The sequence below is a fragment of the Ciona intestinalis genome, chromosome 4 (genome assembly GCF_000224145.3).
Source record: "Ciona intestinalis chromosome 4, KH, whole genome shotgun sequence".
Classification (NCBI taxonomy): domain Eukaryota; kingdom Metazoa; phylum Chordata; class Ascidiacea; order Phlebobranchia; family Cionidae; genus Ciona; species Ciona intestinalis.
In genome coordinates this window covers 4,391,978-4,411,994 of record NC_020169.2, presented here as the reverse complement: position 1 = coordinate 4,411,994, position 20,017 = coordinate 4,391,978, and the positions used below count along the sequence as shown (strand labels likewise).

General features: G+C 33.5%; 4 protein-coding genes across 4 annotated transcripts; 2 read left to right on the top strand and 2 right to left on the bottom strand.

The window, feature by feature from the left end:
- Positions 1-34: 34 nt before the first annotated feature.
- LOC100183410 (TBC1 domain family member 16-like) lies at positions 35-3,545 on the top strand. The gene has a single exon (XM_002124148.5). It carries the CDS (start codon positions 185-187, stop codon positions 2,123-2,125), a length of 1,941 nt encoding a protein of 646 aa, XP_002124184.1. The 5' UTR covers positions 35-184; the 3' UTR covers positions 2,126-3,545.
- LOC100184260 (glucosamine-6-phosphate isomerase 1) lies at positions 2,387-5,013 on the top strand. The gene is made up of 2 exons (XM_002130845.4): positions 2,387-4,171; positions 4,426-5,013. The coding sequence occupies exons 1-2, from the start codon at positions 3,578-3,580 to the stop codon at positions 4,666-4,668; spliced, it is 837 nt and encodes a 278-aa protein (XP_002130881.1). The 5' UTR covers positions 2,387-3,577; the 3' UTR covers positions 4,669-5,013.
- Positions 4,956-7,899, bottom strand: LOC100185784. Its single transcript, XM_002124086.5, has 4 exons — positions 7,556-7,899; positions 7,092-7,209; positions 6,433-6,622; positions 4,956-5,173 (listed from the first exon to the last, which is right to left on the bottom strand). Exons 1-4 carry the CDS (start codon positions 7,847-7,849, stop codon positions 5,020-5,022), a joined length of 756 nt encoding a protein of 251 aa, XP_002124122.3. The 5' UTR covers positions 7,850-7,899; the 3' UTR covers positions 4,956-5,019.
- Positions 7,900-8,222: 323 nt separating this feature from the next.
- LOC100186640 (peptidyl-glycine alpha-amidating monooxygenase A) lies at positions 8,223-20,016 on the bottom strand. The gene is made up of 19 exons (XM_002130685.4): positions 19,782-20,016; positions 19,591-19,651; positions 19,238-19,325; positions 18,708-18,809; positions 18,250-18,363; positions 17,771-17,919; positions 17,116-17,296; positions 15,760-15,926; positions 15,177-15,341; positions 14,816-14,924; positions 14,042-14,237; positions 13,534-13,654; positions 13,044-13,145; positions 12,429-12,620; positions 11,905-12,068; positions 10,770-11,120; positions 10,289-10,415; positions 9,828-9,957; positions 8,223-9,610 (listed from the first exon to the last, which is right to left on the bottom strand). Exons 1-19 carry the CDS (start codon positions 19,953-19,955, stop codon positions 9,550-9,552), a joined length of 2,754 nt encoding a protein of 917 aa, XP_002130721.1. The 5' UTR covers positions 19,956-20,016; the 3' UTR covers positions 8,223-9,549.
- Between the last annotated feature and the right edge of the window lies 1 nt (position 20,017).

The window sequence follows — 20,017 nt, the reverse complement described above, 5'->3', positions numbered from 1 at the left end:
ATTTGTATTAAAAGTATATATATTTGCGTTATAGTACTAAAACACATATTTGTTGTTTAAAATAAATGTACAAAGTCTGTTAAAATTATAAAGTTTAAAATTTTATGCTGCCTTTCTATTACAGTGTGTTTCTGTCATCTTTCATGATTGTTTATTTTCAGCTGGTGTAGGGTGCTAATATAATATGTCCGCGCAATTTTTTCAAAAGCTTCTAAACCCTGTATCTGCATCCAAAGCTGCTCCGTTAGATGGTGAGATTCTCTACAGTCGTAACAGTGTGTGTATACACCCACCAAGTCTCCTTTCAAATGCAATTCTGCACCATACTGGATACCTGACTATCACAGCAAAAGTAGAACCAAATTCAACAGCCTTGCTGCTAAACTGGAGTCCTAACAGCAAAACCGAAAATGACAATATAAAATCCAAGCCAGACAATTTGCCGAGTAAAGAACAGAATGAAGAAAATGAAGTCAAATATGAAGATGCTGAAGAACTAGAAACCAAGGCAATTATCAATGGTTTAGATGAAAATATCGATGTTTCAGAGCCTTGTATAGAACCAGATGATAACAGCGCTGACTTGAATAAATCTCCCCAAGCAATTCATAATTTTCAATTTCCAGAAAATTCTATAAGATATAAAAATGGCTCCCCCTCCTATAACCAAGGCCACGTCATCAGACCACCAAAAAACCAAGCATTTGGCTCATTTCATGTAAACCTTGCAGAAATGAGGTCGATGAGGGTGTTTTTCCGGAACGACTCTTGTACTTGTGGAGAGTTGATCATTGCAAGCCAGGAATCTCAATACAAAGTTCTTCATTTCCACATGGGTGGACTTGACTGCGTTGCTACAGTTCTACTTGAGTGGAAAGCTTTAGTAAAACGAAGCAAGAACAGCTCAAATACTGCTTTAGGAATCCACCATTTTTCTATAGTGAAGCCACTACTTCATCCAAACCAGAGGCATCCAGAAGAAGGGTTGTATAAAGGTCTAACAACAGATACATGGAACTTGCTCAGTGATGAATACGGTCGTATTCAGAATGAAGAAAAGATTCAAAAAGCTGTCTTTTTCGGGGGCGTTGAAAAAGAGCTTAGACACCAAGTTTGGCCATTTTTACTCAAGTATTATAAACTTGATTCAACTGTAGTTGAACGAGATGAATACAGGATAAAAAAGATGAATAAATATAAAAATATAAATGAAGCCGGACTTCATATTATGGAGAAAACCAATGGAAAGGAATTGGATTTCTGGAAAAATGTTGCTTGTTCTGTTGAAAAAGATGTTCTGCGCACAGATAGAGCAAATCCGTATTATCAAGGAGAAGGAAACCCAAATTTAGACGTTTTGCAAAGAATACTGTTCAATTACTCAGTTTATTCAAAGACAGGATACACACAAGGAATGTCAGATCTTCTATCTCCACTTCTGATAGAACTGGCAAATGAGAGTGATACCTTCTGGTGTTTTGTTGGTTTGATGCAAAGAACCATATTTATCAGCTCACCCTCTGACCAGGACATGGAGAAACAGCTTCTTTACCTTCGTGAGATGCTGCGCTTGATGCTGCCACAGTTTTATAGCCACCTTATCACATGCGGCCCAGGGTCTATGGAGCTACTGTTTACGCATAGATGGATTTTGCTTTGTTTTAAAAGGGAGTTCACAGAAGATGAAGCTTTGCTTGTATGGGAAGCATGCTGGGCTCATTACCAGACCAACTATTTCCATCTCTTTGTTAGTGTGGCTATAATATCTTTATACGGCACAGACGTGTATGAAAACAAACTTGCATCCGATGAAATGTTGTTGCATTTCTCGCACCTTGCCATGCAAATGAATGGCCAACTAGTACTGAAGAAGGCAAGGGGTTTACTGCATAACTTCAGAATGAGGAAGCACCTGCCGTGTACTTTACGTGACATTTGTTGCTTGCCGTCCACATATGCAGAGGAGGCGGCAAGCCAACCAAAGTTCCGATGTGCGGGTTCAAATGAGTGCGAGGATGGTTGTGTATATGGTGGCATAGATGATGCAATGAATGAACCAAGGTTTAATATTCCTAAGTTTTTCAAGCAACAAGTTAAAACCCTGGAAGAGCAGTTCAAAATATAAGGAACTAGTCTACCAGAGAAACAGAAAACTGATTATCATAAGTCAACCCATTTAGGGCAGATGTCAGCATAAGAACATAATCTGCTTTTCCTAGTTTAAATGCATACTTTACTACTTGTTACATCACAATGCCAATAATCCCATGTCAGTGATGTCACATAGAATTAGGTAGATAATGTTATACAATGCAATTACACGCTAGTGCAATGTAGTGTGCTTACAAAGTTTTTTTCCCTTTATATGTGCTTGGTGCAAGCTTTGATGCACTTACCTCATACTTCATGCAATTTATTGATTCAACAAGACTCAACAATTTATATATATGATAATGTAGTCGATTAAATGCCCATTCCATGTATTTCTGTATCTAAAATGAACACAAATTTTAAGGAAATATCCAGCATAAATAAGACTTTCGCTTAACTTTCCCAAATTCTACACAATATATCCATAGATTTTCTTATACATTGTATATGAAAAACCACATTGCCCAATGAAGCCCACTCAAAATCAAGCAAAACTTTTTACACTGTGTTGTTATTACTAAACCTGCAATTACTAATTCATAATGAAATAATTGTTATTTTTTTGCATGATATATATCAAAACGTTGTAAATTTTAAGAAAATAATTTAAATAAAGTGAATATTATTATATTCCACTCATTCATTTTGCACAAAAACAGCAACAAGTTTTTATAAAATAAAAAGTGTAACCCATTTTTATATTCTGGTGTATTTTATGTTTTTTGTTTACCTAGTCATTTTTCACCATAGACTAAGCAAAAAGAGAATAGATATAAATAATAAACATATAATTAGAAATTTATTTCCATGTATATATATATAAATATATAATATGTCATTGTAATTTGTTTTGTATAATTTTGTTTTCCATTTTTGTTTCTAACTTCTCTCACAAAAGCAAGTGTTTTATTTCTTACTGCTTTTTCTCTAAACCTCCTGTCACATTCTTATGTATGCTCGTTTTCTGTATGAAGCAATCACCATTTTATATTTTGCGTTTGCACCAACATTTATAAAATCTACAATCACAACAGTTATGGCTGACAACACTTTAAAATATTATAAAGTTTTTAAGCGCAAGTTTTATAGACAAATGTTCTTGTTTGTAATGCTTATCACAATCAACTTTTTATTGGTACGATAAATCAAAAATTAAATCACTAAAATTTTATTGCATCCTATTTTGATGTTTTGGATGCAGTATGTAAATTGCACACATAATATCAAGCCTTTGCCAATCATTTATTATGACATGGGATAGTAACACAAGTTATAACCCATTTAATTGGTGTTTGTTTAATCATTGCCTTGCCACTGTAGTGATAAATGTAGATTTATTTCTGTTAGCTAACAACATTCTCTCACTAGCATTTGCTTTTTTCTAACTGTTTGTAGGAGTTTAGGTAACTGTGTAAAATACTGCACCATGAGATTAGTAATACTGGATGATTATGACAAAGTAAGCTTGTGGGCTGCTAAGTACATAAGGAACAGGATAAATGAATTTAATCCAGGACCGGAAAAATTCTTTGTTCTTGGTCTCCCAACTGGTAGCACACCTCTGGGTACTTATAAGAAGCTGATAGAATTCTACAAGTCCGGTGCTTTATCTTTCAAGTATGTGAAGACTTTTAACATGGATGAGTATGTGAACCTACCAAGAGATCACCCTGAAAGCTACCATTCATTCATGTGGGAAAACCTGTTCAAACATATTGATATTGATCCCAAAAATGCTCATATCCTGGATGGGAATGCGGAGGATGTAATTAAGGAGTGTCAGAGCTTCGAAGATAAGATTAAAGAAGCAGGAGGCGTCAACCTCTTTGTAGGGGGGATAGGACCTGATGGTCATATTGCTTTTAACGAGCCAGGTTCAAGTCTCGTATCGCGTACAAGGGTGAAGACATTAGCTCAAGACACCATCTTGGCAAACGCACGATTTTTCGATAATGATTTGTCCCAAGTTCCTCGTCAAGCGCTAACTGTGGGGGTGGGAACAGTAATGGACGCTGAAGAGGTAAAATTATTCTAGGATAAAATCTTTTATTTGATTGCTCACTAAGTAAATGCATGGTGATTTGTCACTAAATTAAATCTGTGGTAATTTGGAAGTGGAAATGCGGTGTGTGAAACAATATATGTGGTATAACAACTGCATTGCCCCGGCATCTCAACTTAAAACCAAATGCAAATGCTAATTCACATGAATGATTGCAGTTGTTAATAGAGTAAATTTTAAATATCAGCAAATGTAACTGTTTTTCATTCCAGGTGATGATATTAATAACTGGTGCGCACAAGTCGTATGCTCTTCATAAAGCTATAGAAGGTGGTGTAAGTCATATGTGGACTGTATCTGCATTCCAACAACATCCAAGAACCATCTTTATTTGTGACGAGGACGCAACTCTTGAGCTCAAAGTGAAAACGGTCAAATATTTCAAAGGTTTGATGGAAATTCACAACAAACTGGTTGAAGAAAGAGTTCCCACTGCTCAATTGACTGAATCCTGATTTAAACGACTTTAATTTCTCCGCAGTTTTGTGCCAATTACCTAATAAAGTACAACACAACTTTTCATTTAATGATTTCCATTTGTGCAATGCATCATCATTGTTGAGTGTGTTTGACACTCATAAGAATATTGTAGAAGTTCATATGGTAGCTGTACCTCAACTATAAGTTCATTTTCCATGTATTGATCCGCTATATGTGTCTTGCTTTGTCAATATACTTAACCCCATGCTTCCTATAATCCACCATAGTTATATAAATCTGGTCAATTACACGCATATACTACGCTGTACCAGTTTATTACTCTGTATTCTGTATAAGTAAAAATAAACAAGCATTTAAAGTGAGTATTATTGTCTTTCTAAAGTAAAGTCTTGCACCACATGTAAAGCTTTATTTTTTCGCTTCCGAAATTTCTTGTTCTTTAGATCTCCGTGGAACCAGAAACATTGGACATATCTTTTATCGCTTCGAGCTACAGCGTCGCAGGCACTTACCAGATTACTGAAATCAATAAAATCGGGTTTAATCTTACACGGCCTTTCAGCGGCGGTCTGGCAAATCGACTATTTAAATTCGCAAGCAATAAAATCAATTACACCCCTAGGCCTAGAAGTCAAAAGGTGTAAATTAGGCGTCAAATTGTGTCGAATTTTTCTTTAAATATTCGTTTCGTTCAATTATCGCCATTGATTATACACTGTACAAAAGGGAATTGAATGCTATATGGAAATATATGCGGAGACGTCTGATATACAAAGGAATCCAACGATTGAATCGATTTTCTGTAGGCTAGATGTGTGCTCATATTAAACAGAATGCCGACTGTTGTGTATTAAAACTGTGCCGCCTACATTATGGATTTACCAGTTTGTATGTTGTTGCAGGCCGTATACAGGGTCACGTCGAAAATACCCTGTCAGCTAGTTTAAAGTTCAAATTCCACGTTCATGACAATTGATTTATGGGCATGCTATTTAGGACTTAGTTTTATTTATTACATGAAATGCGGCTTAGTATTTGCCGACACAACTGGTTATTAGCATTGTTTTTTACAGTCTATATGTTTCGTTACCGCGTGATTGGTTTTCGTGAAACTTCGGTTAAGGCTTAACTGTGAATTTGCCCCTCTACGAGAGGATAAGTATGTGACAATTATTTGCGTTAATTTCGCCTTTGTATATTTCCCACAGATTAAGTCTCGACATTAATTATCGCCACAGGCGTTAAACTATGTATATGCCATGCTACACTGCAATAAGCTTTGCCTTCAACCGCGCTTCAACACTATAAAAGGAACCACACTGGTATACCGTTTCTTATGGTTTCATTTTACCCCTACGGTATTGAAATCATATTCTCCGCAATGTAATGACTTTACCATTACACCAAGTGAATAATAAGGCCTTTAACGAATAAGTTGTGTTCTTTCGTTTTATCCATTTAGGCGTGTTATAACGAATGCCGTTTTACGTTTCTTCCCGTCTAATGACCAAATCAACCAAAAGTCATGTCTGCTTATCCAAATGCTGCAACAGAAACTCAATTGCAGACATGGAACTAACAAGCGTCGTAATACAACATGGCCTATACTAATATAGGCCGTGGTAAAATCGAAATGCTCTTCGTGTTGACAAGATTAAAACTTCTTACTTGTTACACCTAACTATTAAGCCATAGATTCAGCATCTCGAATCACATAAAACAACGTAGTTACCAAAACGCTTTTCCGCTTATAATAAAAATTGAAACCACTTACTCACCTATATGAGATACGAAACGACCTTTCCCCTGTTTGAATCACTTCTTCCAAATCCCCAAATTTCTTCATGTAGTTCAAACACGCTTTAAAAGTCACAGCTTTACTAAGGAACACGCATACAGTTGATAAGGAAGCTTGTACATCTCTGTTGAGAGATTTTCCGCTTTCAATATGAGTTGTAGTGTGGTGATCTAGCTGGAAAGTAAATCAAATAAAAATAATAATAACAATATGTCTCTTCGATTACGGTAGCGAAGATTAAAAGGTAGAAAAAATGCTTCGCTTTTGTTAACTCTCTTGTTCTTAGTTATCGTGACCGAAGAGACGAAATAAATTTCATTCATTTATTCAAACGACACACGTATGATATAAGGTGACTAACGGCTCCGCAAAAATAAACATAGTTCAATAATACGTCCCCGTATACCCCAACGAAAAACTCACAAGTCTTGATAAATTTAAGGTGAATTGATAAATTTTGTCTTTCATACATAATTGTTATACCAATTTTTAAAAAACATGGTGTAGTCAGTTTAGGGGTTTTATGTCTATGTTTGCGAACACTAACTAACGAATGGCTTACGAAACCTAGTCACGAATTACAAGTATACCACTCGGCCAAGCAAGAAAATTAACGAATAAAGGAATCATAACAAATACCTCTTTTGGCAAAAACTTGACTTGGTTTAGGACTATAGTAAGCTACGCACGGTGGCTCCATATTTTGTTCATGCTCAGCATGACATGGCATTGTTTCTCTTTCTTTTAGCTCCGAATTCTAAAACCAACAACTTTTAAAACTGCTAACTGTAACAGCTTAACCAAACTGGAGTGTGAATTTAAGCAGAACCTAATTCCAACCTCGCTACCAGTTAACATGCGTTGATTAGTTGATTATTTGACGCGCATTCCACACTAAAAGCAGCCCAATGACGCGTCCTTATAGGCCTCTGGAATCCTAACCACGATACTGCATTTGTCCAGTTACTGCATTTCTCCCAGTGTTGGTCTATTATTTTAATTTATTACACTTACTACAAAAAAATATTTTGGATAACAACTATGTCGATCACCATATAAAATGTTCTTGAGACGCCATACGATGTATATAAATACTTTATTACCTTAATGGACCTAATCTTCATACCGTCGTACAACAGTCTCGACACTGGATTCGGTAAGTATTTCACATTCTTGCAAAGTTTGTTGTATTCATACACTAGTCCTGACAGTTTATTATTTCTCATCCGAATTTCAGGGACTTTTGGCTCTGGAAAAATACACCCTTTATGGGTAGCTGCTAAAACTTCTTGCATGGTCCGTTTTTGGTTTCCTTCTTTAGTTTTCGGCAGCTGTAGGCTTTGTCTGTACCCATAAGGTGTAGACACCCCAAGCAAACTTTGCAGATTTCTAGGCATAGTTGTTGTTTAAAGTATTTGGTCGCATTTCTTCAAAATGTTCAAATGAAAAGTTTGTTTTAATTAAATACGAACAATGTAATACCAATAAAGATTGTGACATCATCAAAATAAGTGTTGGGTAAATTAAATATAACTTGACGTATGTATTTAGCACTAGGCCAGCTTGTGTGTTTTGCCGTATAAGACCTTACCCGCACATATATAAATAATGACTTTGTATTCTATCTTTTTGGATATGACATCCGGTACTTATTCACCAAACACAGATGGTGTATCATACACCTCAAGTTCACTGGGAGTCTTATTATACACCACACAAACATGGTGTATTCATTCACCTCATGCTCACTGTCAAGCTATAACAAGGTTGTCTTTTTATACACCAGACATTTTTATGCCATTTTATTTGCAATGAATACACAGGAATAACAATATGAGACAACAATAGTGATTGTTTCCTAACAAAAATCTATTCTTCTGAATAGACAACACCAAAAACAGAAATTGTGAAAAATACACAATAATAAAAGTTTTATTGTGAATATGATGTACCAGAAAATTTGCCAGATCTTTTTAGATTCATATTATGCCTAGCAGCAAATGTTATAGAAAAAAACCTTAACTTTTAAAAATAGGATGCTGTAAAATAGTACTTTTGTATGTACAAATAAAATAAAAGCATTTATGCAGTTTTTAAAACCATGGATTAGATAAACAATTGCTTTTGGCAGTAAAATAAAATATTTTGTACTTTTGGGTAAAATACCTGTTATGAAGTATGAGGTTTTAAATCTAAATATTTAAGTATTTTGGCAAGCAATATTTTATACAGTGTAGCTTACTTTAGTGTGAAAAAATCAACAAAGAATATTTGTTTTTAATTTAGTTGGACCCATTTAGACTAAGTGCACTGTAGAATTAACAGTTGTGTGTAAAAATCTCATGTAATTAAAACTGTTACTATATGTACTGCATGTTCTGTAAGCAAAAGTACAATAATAAGAAGAAAGCGAAGTATATTTTAGAAAGAAAGGAGAATCTCTTGTTTGTAGGACATAAAATACTTGTGTTATTATACTACAACAATATATTTACCTTTGGAATAAATAAACACTTGCCTACTGCAGTTTTTTTTAATTTACAAAATGTTTTGGGGTGTTAATTTTAGTAATAGGTGAGATCCTACAGTATGGCAAAAAGTAAAAAAAATGTTGTTTTTTACCCAAGTAAAAATAATTTTCTGGAGGCTTTATATTGTGTATGTGTGAGTAATGAAATGAAATATGTAGTTTATGGTTAATGACAAAGTCTAAAAAATGATTGTGTAAAATATAGATGCAATAGCAATTGTAGAAACTTAATTCAAACATTGCACATTAAAGTTTTAAAATCTAGCTCGCCCAGTGTTTCCAATCTTTTTTAGGTTTAACATTTGCTATTTACAAAACTTAGGATTTGGAATCACTGAAAAGTAAAAGTTTTTAAAACAAAGAAAAAATCAACATCATATTCAAATAACTACATAAATATACATTTACACCACATACATACACCTACACAGAGAAAAAAAAATAAAAAAAATTACTCAGAAATAAAACTTTATATAACTCATACCATACCTGTGGCAGAAGTAATCTCCTAAAAAAAGAACTTTTAAAATATTCCATTTTTAAAAGAAATTAATTGAAACATTCGGTTTATGGTTCAGAGTTTGGTTTATCTGGTGAAATGTCGCTTTCCTCACTTTCCTCTTCAGTTCTGGGAAGTCAAAAATCAAAGATATTACTTGCATTACAAATGTTCTGGTGCTTTTACTGCGCTATAATCACTCACAAAGTTGCATATGTGGCAATACAGAAATTCATTGTATGTGTTTAACTAGCTTCTGTATTGTAATGCTTGTTCATTTGAACATTAAACAAAATATAAAAATTGTTGAACAAAACATTTTAAAAATATAATAACATATTATTACCTTGCTCTGGTGTAAGATTGGTCTCTTTTTGAACTGTGGAAAAATTTTCCAAGATTTAATTTTCTTGGTTTTGGTGAAATCAGCGACTGTTTCTGATCATCGTATGTAAAGTCATCATGAGTCAGCAATCCTGTGGTGAAAAAAAATAAAGAAAAGTGATGATTTTGGTCAATATATAAATTCTCAATAGAAATACATATCCAGCGAAAGTGATTTCTATTTAAATTCTTGAAAGTTGCAACCAAAAACTAACATTAGAAAAATTAAGATCAAATTTAAAGAATATATTTCTATTACTGTATTGTTGAATAATCTAATAAAAATAATACATAACTGGATACAGCTTTACCTAACCGAACATTCAAATTCTAATTAAAGAAATAGGACCGATATAAAAATATTTCTATCAACCAAATGTAATTAAAAGTAGGTATCTTTACCAGCTCATGATAACATCATACCTTCATATTCATTTAATCTCCTTGTACGAGATCTAACATATAGAAACCCAGTGATGAGAATAAGTATGGGCACAGCTATCAGTATGCTAACTACTACTGCTGTAACCCCTGTGTTGGCTGGATTCATCTGTAGAAAGAAAATAACATTTATTTAGTTTTTAAATTAACAAACAGTTTTATGTGATAAAAATATATTTTGCTGTTTTGGTCTAGGCGTAGTTTTGATAAAAAATAATAGGTAAATGGGTATAAAGCAAATGTATGTAGCATGTACACATAAATATTATCTTTCATGGTTATAGTACTGTGGGGTAAGATAGATACAGTTAGAACATAATATCTCATATTTCCTGAACATGTTTTAACAAATTATTAATAACACTCTTTTAGAGTCTTGAGGTTAAATATTTTTTGTTTACTGTTAAAAAAAATGTCCCCGCTTACCCCAACTAATTTTCATTAAATATCTATGTTCACCCACCTCTTCAGTTGGTTGTTCATCCTCAGAAGAAAGAGCTTGTTGCTTGCCATCTTTCTTCACAGCGAGGTTGGCAATTAAAGGTGACATGTCACTCAAGGAAGCCACGGGATCATCAGAGCCTTGTAGCGGGGCCAGGGCATTAGACCGTGTGGCAACATTATCGTGAGAGACTTTTCCATCATGAGGCCTTGTATCTTTGGCAGAAGCCACACCACTCTGAGAAGCCACACTATCTTGAACAACAACAGAAGCCACGCTTGCTTGATTTTGTGAAGTTTTGGTGACGTGTTTGCCATCCACAAAAACATTGAACTTGTAAACTTTCTTATCCTTCAGTTGAACAACATAAACCTGCAACAAAATATGACATTTTTGTGCATGCCTGATAAAATAGATATTTATCAGTTGAAAAAAAAAGAATTATGTAGTGAAATGACGAGGTAATAAGCTAAAAATGATTTAAATTCCAGGTCGCATGAAGGGCCATGCAAAGAACTCACCCTTGATAAAATACAACAGATGTTAACATGCATCAAAATATATGTTGAAGTAAAAAGCCTAAAGTATTAAAATATAAAATACTAATTGTGTTCCAAAGATTAAAAACAAATTCTTTGCAGAATTAAACCTCAAGAGAAAAGGTCATTCCATGAATAATTGAGTAGAGTCCAATTAAATGGCAGGATGCTCTATATTTAAACTGGGACACTATTAGAAAACTGAAACATTTTTCTTTTAAATACAGAATACAGATTAGTAGAGGGTGTACAAACATGTTAAGGCCCGTGTAACAGAAAGTCACATATAATTTACATCCCTTTCCAAGATTAAACAAAAAATACAAAAAAACTTTAATACACAGCTGCCATTATTTCACATGGGTACTATATGTTCATTCACATAAAACAAAAACATACATTTTCGTAAAATTCTTAGATGTTTTAAGGGCTAAACAAAGTAAATTTACATAGTAAATATATTCACTTGCTTAAAAACTGTTTAAAAAATCTGCCTTAATTTTAATTTTTTTAAGGGGTTTAGTACTGTTTACAATGGCACACGGTATATTAAATGTTTCCACCTATATTTATAACTAATTTTTTTTTAAATCTTATAATTTTTTTTAACTAGGTACCTCTCCCCCACTGGGTGAAACAGTAACATCGTGTGGTGAGGTAAGCGACTCCGAAGACGAGGGCTCCCAAGTTCCGAGCAGGCCACCAGATTTATAATCAAGGGTGAAGCCAGACACTGGCACCCTTGTAACATCTAAACCATTGACAGCATACAACAGGCCATCTGTGTTGGTAAATTGTACATTAGATGTATATATGGTACTGTGGGGTAAGATTAGACACCTTTAGCACATAATATACAAATATCCTAATAGTCATAGGTGTTTCAAAAAATTAACAACAGTCTATGGGAGTTGTAACTTAAGTTGTAAGGGGTTTATGAATATGGTTTATCAATCTTTGAAAGTTCTTTGTTTACTAACAAATGAAACGAGAAAATAAAATGAAAAGGTGTCTTTTTCCGCACCAAAATATACAATTCTTGTTTTTAAAAAAATCCGAAATATTTTTATAAACACTTTTCTAATTTTTTATCTAAAAAATTTTTTTTTTCATATCTATAAAGTTGAGAAAATAAACCAACCTCCAACATCACTATACTCGATGGCATATATACTCCTTCCCGTATCCTTCTTATCCTGGATAACCCTGACAAAGTCTCCATCCTTAGTAAAGCACTGGACCCTCCCATCTTCACGATCAGCCACACAAACATCATCACCAGCTATAGTGATGCTATGTACAACGTTAAATGTACCAAGTGCTGCAGCAGTACCTGGGAATTAACAAAAGATGCAAATTCAAGGTAAAAGATCATATTCCTAAAGATAAATGACAAAATATAATGTTTTTTTAAAAAAAAATATATTTTTTGTGGAGTAAGATTTTTTTATGTTAAAATGAGAAGATTTGGATATTTTTTTAAACCTAAAAGGAAAACACATCAATGAGCTATAATTGTTTTAGCAAATCATAGAAAAAAATCCTTATTAAATGTATTAGTAAGGTTTATGACCTAACTTATGTGCATTGGTTCATTGCCAAAGCACCTTGGTTGCACTTTATTCTATATCGGTGAGGTTCCTGTCCAGGAGCGGGGATATAAGCCAGATTTTGGCCATTACACTAACTACCAGACTGTTTATGACTTTGTACATTGTTCATGAGAAAGTGTAATGACCCATAAATAGAAACTTACCCCATGCTGATGCCTCGTGTCCCCATGACTTGATGTAAGTTCCATGAGGTGAAAACTTAACAATCCTCCCGTTACAATATCCATCAGCGACATATATCATACCTGGAATATTAAACTAATGTTAAAGATGTAAATCCAATAACAAAGTGACTCTAGTGGAATATTTGGAGCAAAGAGCGCGATTACATTCAATATAATTTGTGAGAAATGAGTAACACATCCTAAATTTTTAAAGGTGTTTAAACCCAAACAATTTAATACCCATTAACAATACATGAGATACCTATTTACTTGTAGTGTATTGAATATTAAATAATGGGAATACAATGACTAAAAGTAACTTACTATAGTGTGATATTACATTTACTGTTAAAGTGGCATTCTAAACGAAAATAGCAAAGTAGTGTATCTTATCCTTTTTTTAAATTGTTTTTTTTAAATAATACTAAATCAATTTTTGTTGCAAAAAGTTTCACACTCATGAACTAACCTTGATTATCCACAACCACATCTGCTGGTTTACAGAAATGTTTCTCGTCGTTACCAGGCACAAGACGTGTACCAAGTATTAGCGTGGGGGTTCTATCTCCAGTAGCAGGGAACTTAAATACCTGTATTTAACATTTGGTGTATATGTATTGTAGATAAATTTAAAAAACAACAAGAAGGTAATTAATTAGCAGCAAAATGACAGTTGTTAGAACACGCTAGGGGTAAAAATTGTTTAAGTAAAAGTTTCAAACAAAAGTGTGGCTGTTAAACCTACCAATACACGCACCTACAGTATTCAAAGCATTCTGTTCATGTCATCATTGTCATGTAACATATATTTTAACATAGTAATGAATGCACTCAGTCTATGTTTCAATCAAAAACAAATAGCGAACCCGATTCTTGTAAAAATGGGTAGGTCAGATGACCTACAGTGTGCCATGCAATGAGATCTGAGATATATGCATCAGTTTGCCCAATACATATAACAACTACATACAACTAACCTGGTGCATTGCCACATCAGTAAACCATATATTATCCCAATCATCCACATAAGCTCCATGAGGCATAAAGAACATGTTGCTTCCCCATGCATCTTCCAGTGTTCCCGTGGAAGGATTGTAAGAATAAACAGTGTTGACCGTGATGGGAGAATTTTTTTGAACGAATGTATTTACTCTGAACGAATTAGCACCCCAACTGTGAGATATAATAAAAGGGTTCATATTTATCTATAATGATATTCTGTTCTATATGAATGAGGTCCTTGTCAAACGTCTAGGATATCGGGCGTAATTGACCCATTACCCCAACACCCATACTGCAAACGAAAAACATCAGGCAAAATAGAGTGACAACTAAAAGGAATTTGAAATATGAAAACATATTCTTTTAGAAATCATTGTTAGAGTTCAAACAAACTGCTATTATAGTTGTCTTATAGTTAATACATAATTCAAAACAATTATACACACACTTACATGTAAGCCAAGCTATTATATTACCAGAGGCTATGCGGCTTTACATTTACATAGGAAACATGAATCATCAGTAGTTAAGATACACAACAATGCTATGTGATGAATATCTACACGCCACTATATTACTTTGGTTCTGTTTGTTTGTACAGATATCAAACAACAGTGTAAAAAAAAATTTTCAAAAATAATGTTACACCCATAGACAAATTATTTGGAATTAAATTTATTTTATATACAAAAAAAACATGAAAACACAGAAATTCAACAAATTATTTTTTGTATCAAATTTTAACTTACGTTCTATATCCACGATGAAATACAATAACTTGTCCATTCTTACGAACAGCAACGCCACCTGCTTGTCCAATGACCGAGTTGTCCGGCCACGTCAAATCACATCTTAATTCTGGTAGTAAAAATAATAAAGAAAAAGTTAGAAACAACTGAATTTGAAACGATAATTGGTTTCCATAAATTGCAGTGCTGTTTAAAATTAACTTCCAGACTATACAGCTATTCTTCATGTTTGTTAAACAGTTTTATCAAAAAAAACAGTCTTTTATATTTACTTTTTTACAGCCTATATAACAATAAGTGTATAAAAAAGTAAAGAGAAAATATATGATTAAAATGACATGAATCAGTTTTTCAAACTTACCGATTTTCTTTTCTTTTTTCTCGGCAACAAGAGGAAAAGGAGACTCTCTTCCTTGAGCATGATGCTCTTCACCAGTCTCCGGAGAATGGTGATGGTTACCGTGGTGATGCGCTTGTAGTGGTTCAGGCTGGGTGACTTCACCACGAGCGATGGCTGAAGTGGAATCTGGGGAAAAAGGGAAATTTAAGATTTTATATATATATTCTGTTTTAACCTATTTTCTTAATGGGTAAAGTCCTTATTAATTAAAGGACCTGGGATTTAGACCAACTCCAAGCATATGCTTTTATCCTGGTTTCAAGTTTAAAATTTCAGGCAAACATAAATGTTAATTTGATAGATAAAACTGTCTCAGGAACGTTACACAGGACACTTTCCTATTACAAATATATGCTTTAAATTTAAAACACAAAAAATACACATTTTTTTAGTCCCAAATATTAAAAACCCTAACAATCAAAAAAATTACAAATATATACTTTTCCACCAAGAAATTGTATTACTCGACGTTTTGAAGTTCTATTCTGGTTGTCAAACATTACATGAATGTCATTTAAAACACAGGTTAAAAACACACAGTTACCTTCCCCTGCAAAGCCTGGGTATGGAGTTAGTTGATCCACAGTTGAAGGGAAGGTTAAAGGTATCCCGCTCATCATGCCCCAACAGTTAGGATCTGAACCAGCAGTTTCTATGCTGCTTGTGTAGAACATCATGTAGAAATTACACATCTCGTCTGCCCCTCCCATGCTATATGTAAAATAAAAGTTAAGCTGAAAACCCATTTAAAATACTAAACAAATAGGTCAAAAATTTCAAAGGATCGGAGTTCAGACAACAATAGTTTTTAGAAGCATTCAAATGTAAATATGTTTAGCAGTGTAGCAATCGGCCATATAATAGGTTATTAGGTTTATGTTTTGTCTTTGCCTAAATAAAGAAAAGAACTGTGTGACACTGAGTTTTTGTTAAAAAAAATTACAAGACCAATGAAAAACTATTGCAAAATTCCTAGAATTTGGCTAAAATGTCGTTACGATTGGTGCTCAGTTAACTTTACAAGTGGTTCACTAAAACCCTTTCATAATTCGCAGCTTTGTTACAAGTAAAACTTTTATTACTTTTAAAACTATATAACTATATGTTAATATCTTTTATGTATTCAAAGCATTGTAATTCATATCACAGCAAACATTCTTTGCTGTTGACATAAACTAAGCAAATATTTCCCATTGATTTCTTGCATACCAAGGACCTTACTGGATTGGCCACGTCACATCTACCATACATTATTCATTAAGTACATATTCACTACTACAGTGCTAGTCAAATTGTGGTAGCATCGATAATATAGAAGTTGTATAAACTGCTTAGTAAGCAGGCAAATGCCAACCCTAATATTCATTTTTAGTTTTTGCACGATAAAACTTTTTTTCGAAGTGGTTTGAAAATTCCAAATCGTTTTAAATTGGTGTATTGCGATTTCAAAACATTTTTAACCAGCTTTTTTAAGGGTATGATTATGAATACTATGAAAGGTTAGATGACAATACAGATTATTGTCTATCCACATACGCTTGGCCTTACAACAAGAATTGGCTGCAGCCATAGGTGTCAAACTTTTAAATGCAGGGAAGGTATGGCAATTTAAATGGACATTCTTAATATGAAACAAATCAAAATTATTGGTTGTAATTTTTACTGATTATTGCAGTGTAGAAAAAGGCAAGGTAGGTCTGCCTACTATGCTATCCTAGGTTTGGTGCCTATAGCTGAAAAAGTTAAATGCTAGTAAGAATTGGCTTTACCTATACTACTGTATGCAGAATAGGGGTAATGGGCAAAATCTAGCATAAATCCCAGGTCCCCAACAAGGAAATCGTCCTCACCCACATAGAATAATATGCAGAATAAACAACAATCTTTACCAAACACTTACCCAGCATAAGTTGCAACATTTCTGGTACTTTCAAAATCACATCTTGCCATAACAGTGTCACCAGGTTGAATATCAATGGATCCTCCAACCCTGGTAAAGAAAGCATGTGGCCATTGAGGGTTGCCTTTGCCAATCATTTTGTATTGCCCGTTCCTGTATCTGTAGCCAGTGATAACGGTACCTGAACAAATTTTATATTTTAACGCTGTCATTTTTAGGGTCCTACAGTGTGGCTTGATAGGGTAACTAAGATGTAGGTCAGAGTTGGCCATTTGTACATAAGTATTAGCTGTGCCTTTTTTTGCAAAAGTGGTGATACTGGGTGTTTTAGCGCACCAGTTTAATACGTTTAAATAGGTTTACTCTGGTAATAAAAGGTGCCAAAAAAACAGTAAAGCCAAATCATAGTGTATTTGCCAAATTAATTAATGCGACTTGTAATTAATATTTTATAAGTATGGGTTTAATTGCATTTTGGGAATTTTGCAGATGTTTAAAAACTGAATATGTTCAAAATTTAACACAGTATATATACGTTCAAAATTTAAAATTTTACAAAACATAGTATATAATGTTCAAAATTTAAATTTCACAAACACAGGATATTGTTAAAAAGTCACAAAATGTGACAACCTTACCCTAACCAGAAACCTACCAAGGTTGTGAGCATGGGTGCGGAAAGCAAACACGGTGATGGGGTTTCTTATATTAGTCTGGCATGAGATATCAGAATTAGCATGAGAGTGAGGTGGTATGTTGATGTATGGGGATCCAAGTAAGAAGATACCAGCATAATATAACTGCCTGTTAAAATATTTTTAATGTAGAACAAAAACGCTAACTGTAAAAGTTGTGCATAATACAAATGCCTGTTAAAAAACTGTTAAGGTACTTGGCCAAAATCTGGCCCCAATTCCAGGTCCTCAAGAACCTCACCCATACAGAATAGAATGTATAAAATAAGCAACAACGGTTCAATAATTTAGGCCAAGATTGGCCGGTAACTTCAGAATTAACAACTGTTCTACCGGTTTGTTAAGTATAAAAATCAATACTACTCTTGCTCTATACAATATAAAATATTCCAATTAAATTAACAGGTGCTTGTACACCATTATAATATTAAAGAAATACCTTTCATCAGTAGCAATTGCATCTACTCCAGAACAATCATGTTGGCCAGGTGGTAATCTATGAGCATAATGCATCTGCACCACTATATAATTGAAACCAGAGCTTCCACCAATTCTATTATGAAGTAAAGAATAAAATTAAAATCTGAATTTCTTTTTCAGTAATCTAAAATCTAAATTTTCTATTGTCCTTAACTGTTACATAAAATCAGGTAACATATCATCTACACAAACTGTGTATACTGTTACACATAGGCGTTGTTTAAAATGCAGGGAAGGCAAACCTACAAAACAAATTTTATCAAGTAAGTTGTATTTCTTTCGGGTCTACGCTTTTAAACTTAAGTTTAGTTATAAGTTATAATCAACTATTTGGTATGCGATATCAAGGTATGGTATGTGGTTTGTATAGAAAACCAATAGTTTATATGCAAAGAAGTAAATATAATAGAATTTTACCTGAAACCAACATTTTCTGGCAATCTAAGAAGTGAAGCATCTTTAGCCCAAGCAAATAAAGTTTCTCTTTTTCCATTACATATTTGGCCCATTCCACAATGCCTGGAATTAAATAAACTGATGATAACCAGTAGAATATTCTAGCTGATGACACAGAATAAACATGCATCTAATGTGAACTTAACATAAAACTTAATTATATCTTTGAAAACGATAGCGAAGACCATGTTATTTAAAGAACAAAAAGATGAGACTCAACAGAACAACAACAGTTGTTAAAACATGCCTAGGATAAAAAGTGTGAGAAGAAGCGTGGCTGTTGCATCTTAACTTATATTTTATACCAGATTGGTTTATACCATGAAGTCATTAACTTACCCCTAGATCATATGAAACAATTATATTCTGTCGAAGGTTGGTTTGTATAAAATCTTTTTGTTTAATTTTATGAGCCAAGATTAGTTCTCAGAACTATTTTATGCCTAATAGTAATAGCTGCAGGATATAAAAGCATATGTTTAATTACTTACCATGATGATTGTGTCGTGGGCAAGGTTCGGCATCCATACACGAGCATGTGGTGTGTGGATGACATGGAAGCATGGGGCGTGAAATTAACTGGAGAAAATAAAAAATATATATATAAAGTTTTAAATTTTTTTACAGACTGTTTAATAGAATTAAATTTTCCCTATAGGCTTAATTTTTAGGGAAATTTTGCAAAAAAATCAAAAGTGACATTGTTAAAATACACACTCATATTTGTAAAACATAGGAAACATCATAGATTAATGTGTTTACTGTTTACTACTAAATACTTTGGCTATTCTCGCTTGTATAGACACAAACATTAGAGTAAAATATGTTTTATATCAGTTCTTACTTATGTAACTTTCCCCGCCATCAAATGGAATGCCTGATGAAGTACACATGTATTGGTCATCCTGTAAAAAATGATGCAATAAGTTCTTACATACTAAGATACTCATATGCCAATATTCCAATACATACATTGAAGGTTTACAGATCAAAATATAAATTCATTCAGAGCAAAAGAACAGCATAGGTGCTTACCTGTGTAATAGAAATGCTTGGTGCTCTAATCTTCACCAATTGTTTATGTGATGAAATCGGATAAATACCAGTAGTTTCACATGTCTGCGATTCAGCATTAGCAGGTGTATAATAACTTGATCCCAAATAAAGAAGCAACAACAGCAGGTTTAAAGCATGCCACTGGTATGCCATTGTGGCACCAGGGATTTAAAGGGAAGATTTCAACTTTAAATTATTCTATAAACCATTTAAAT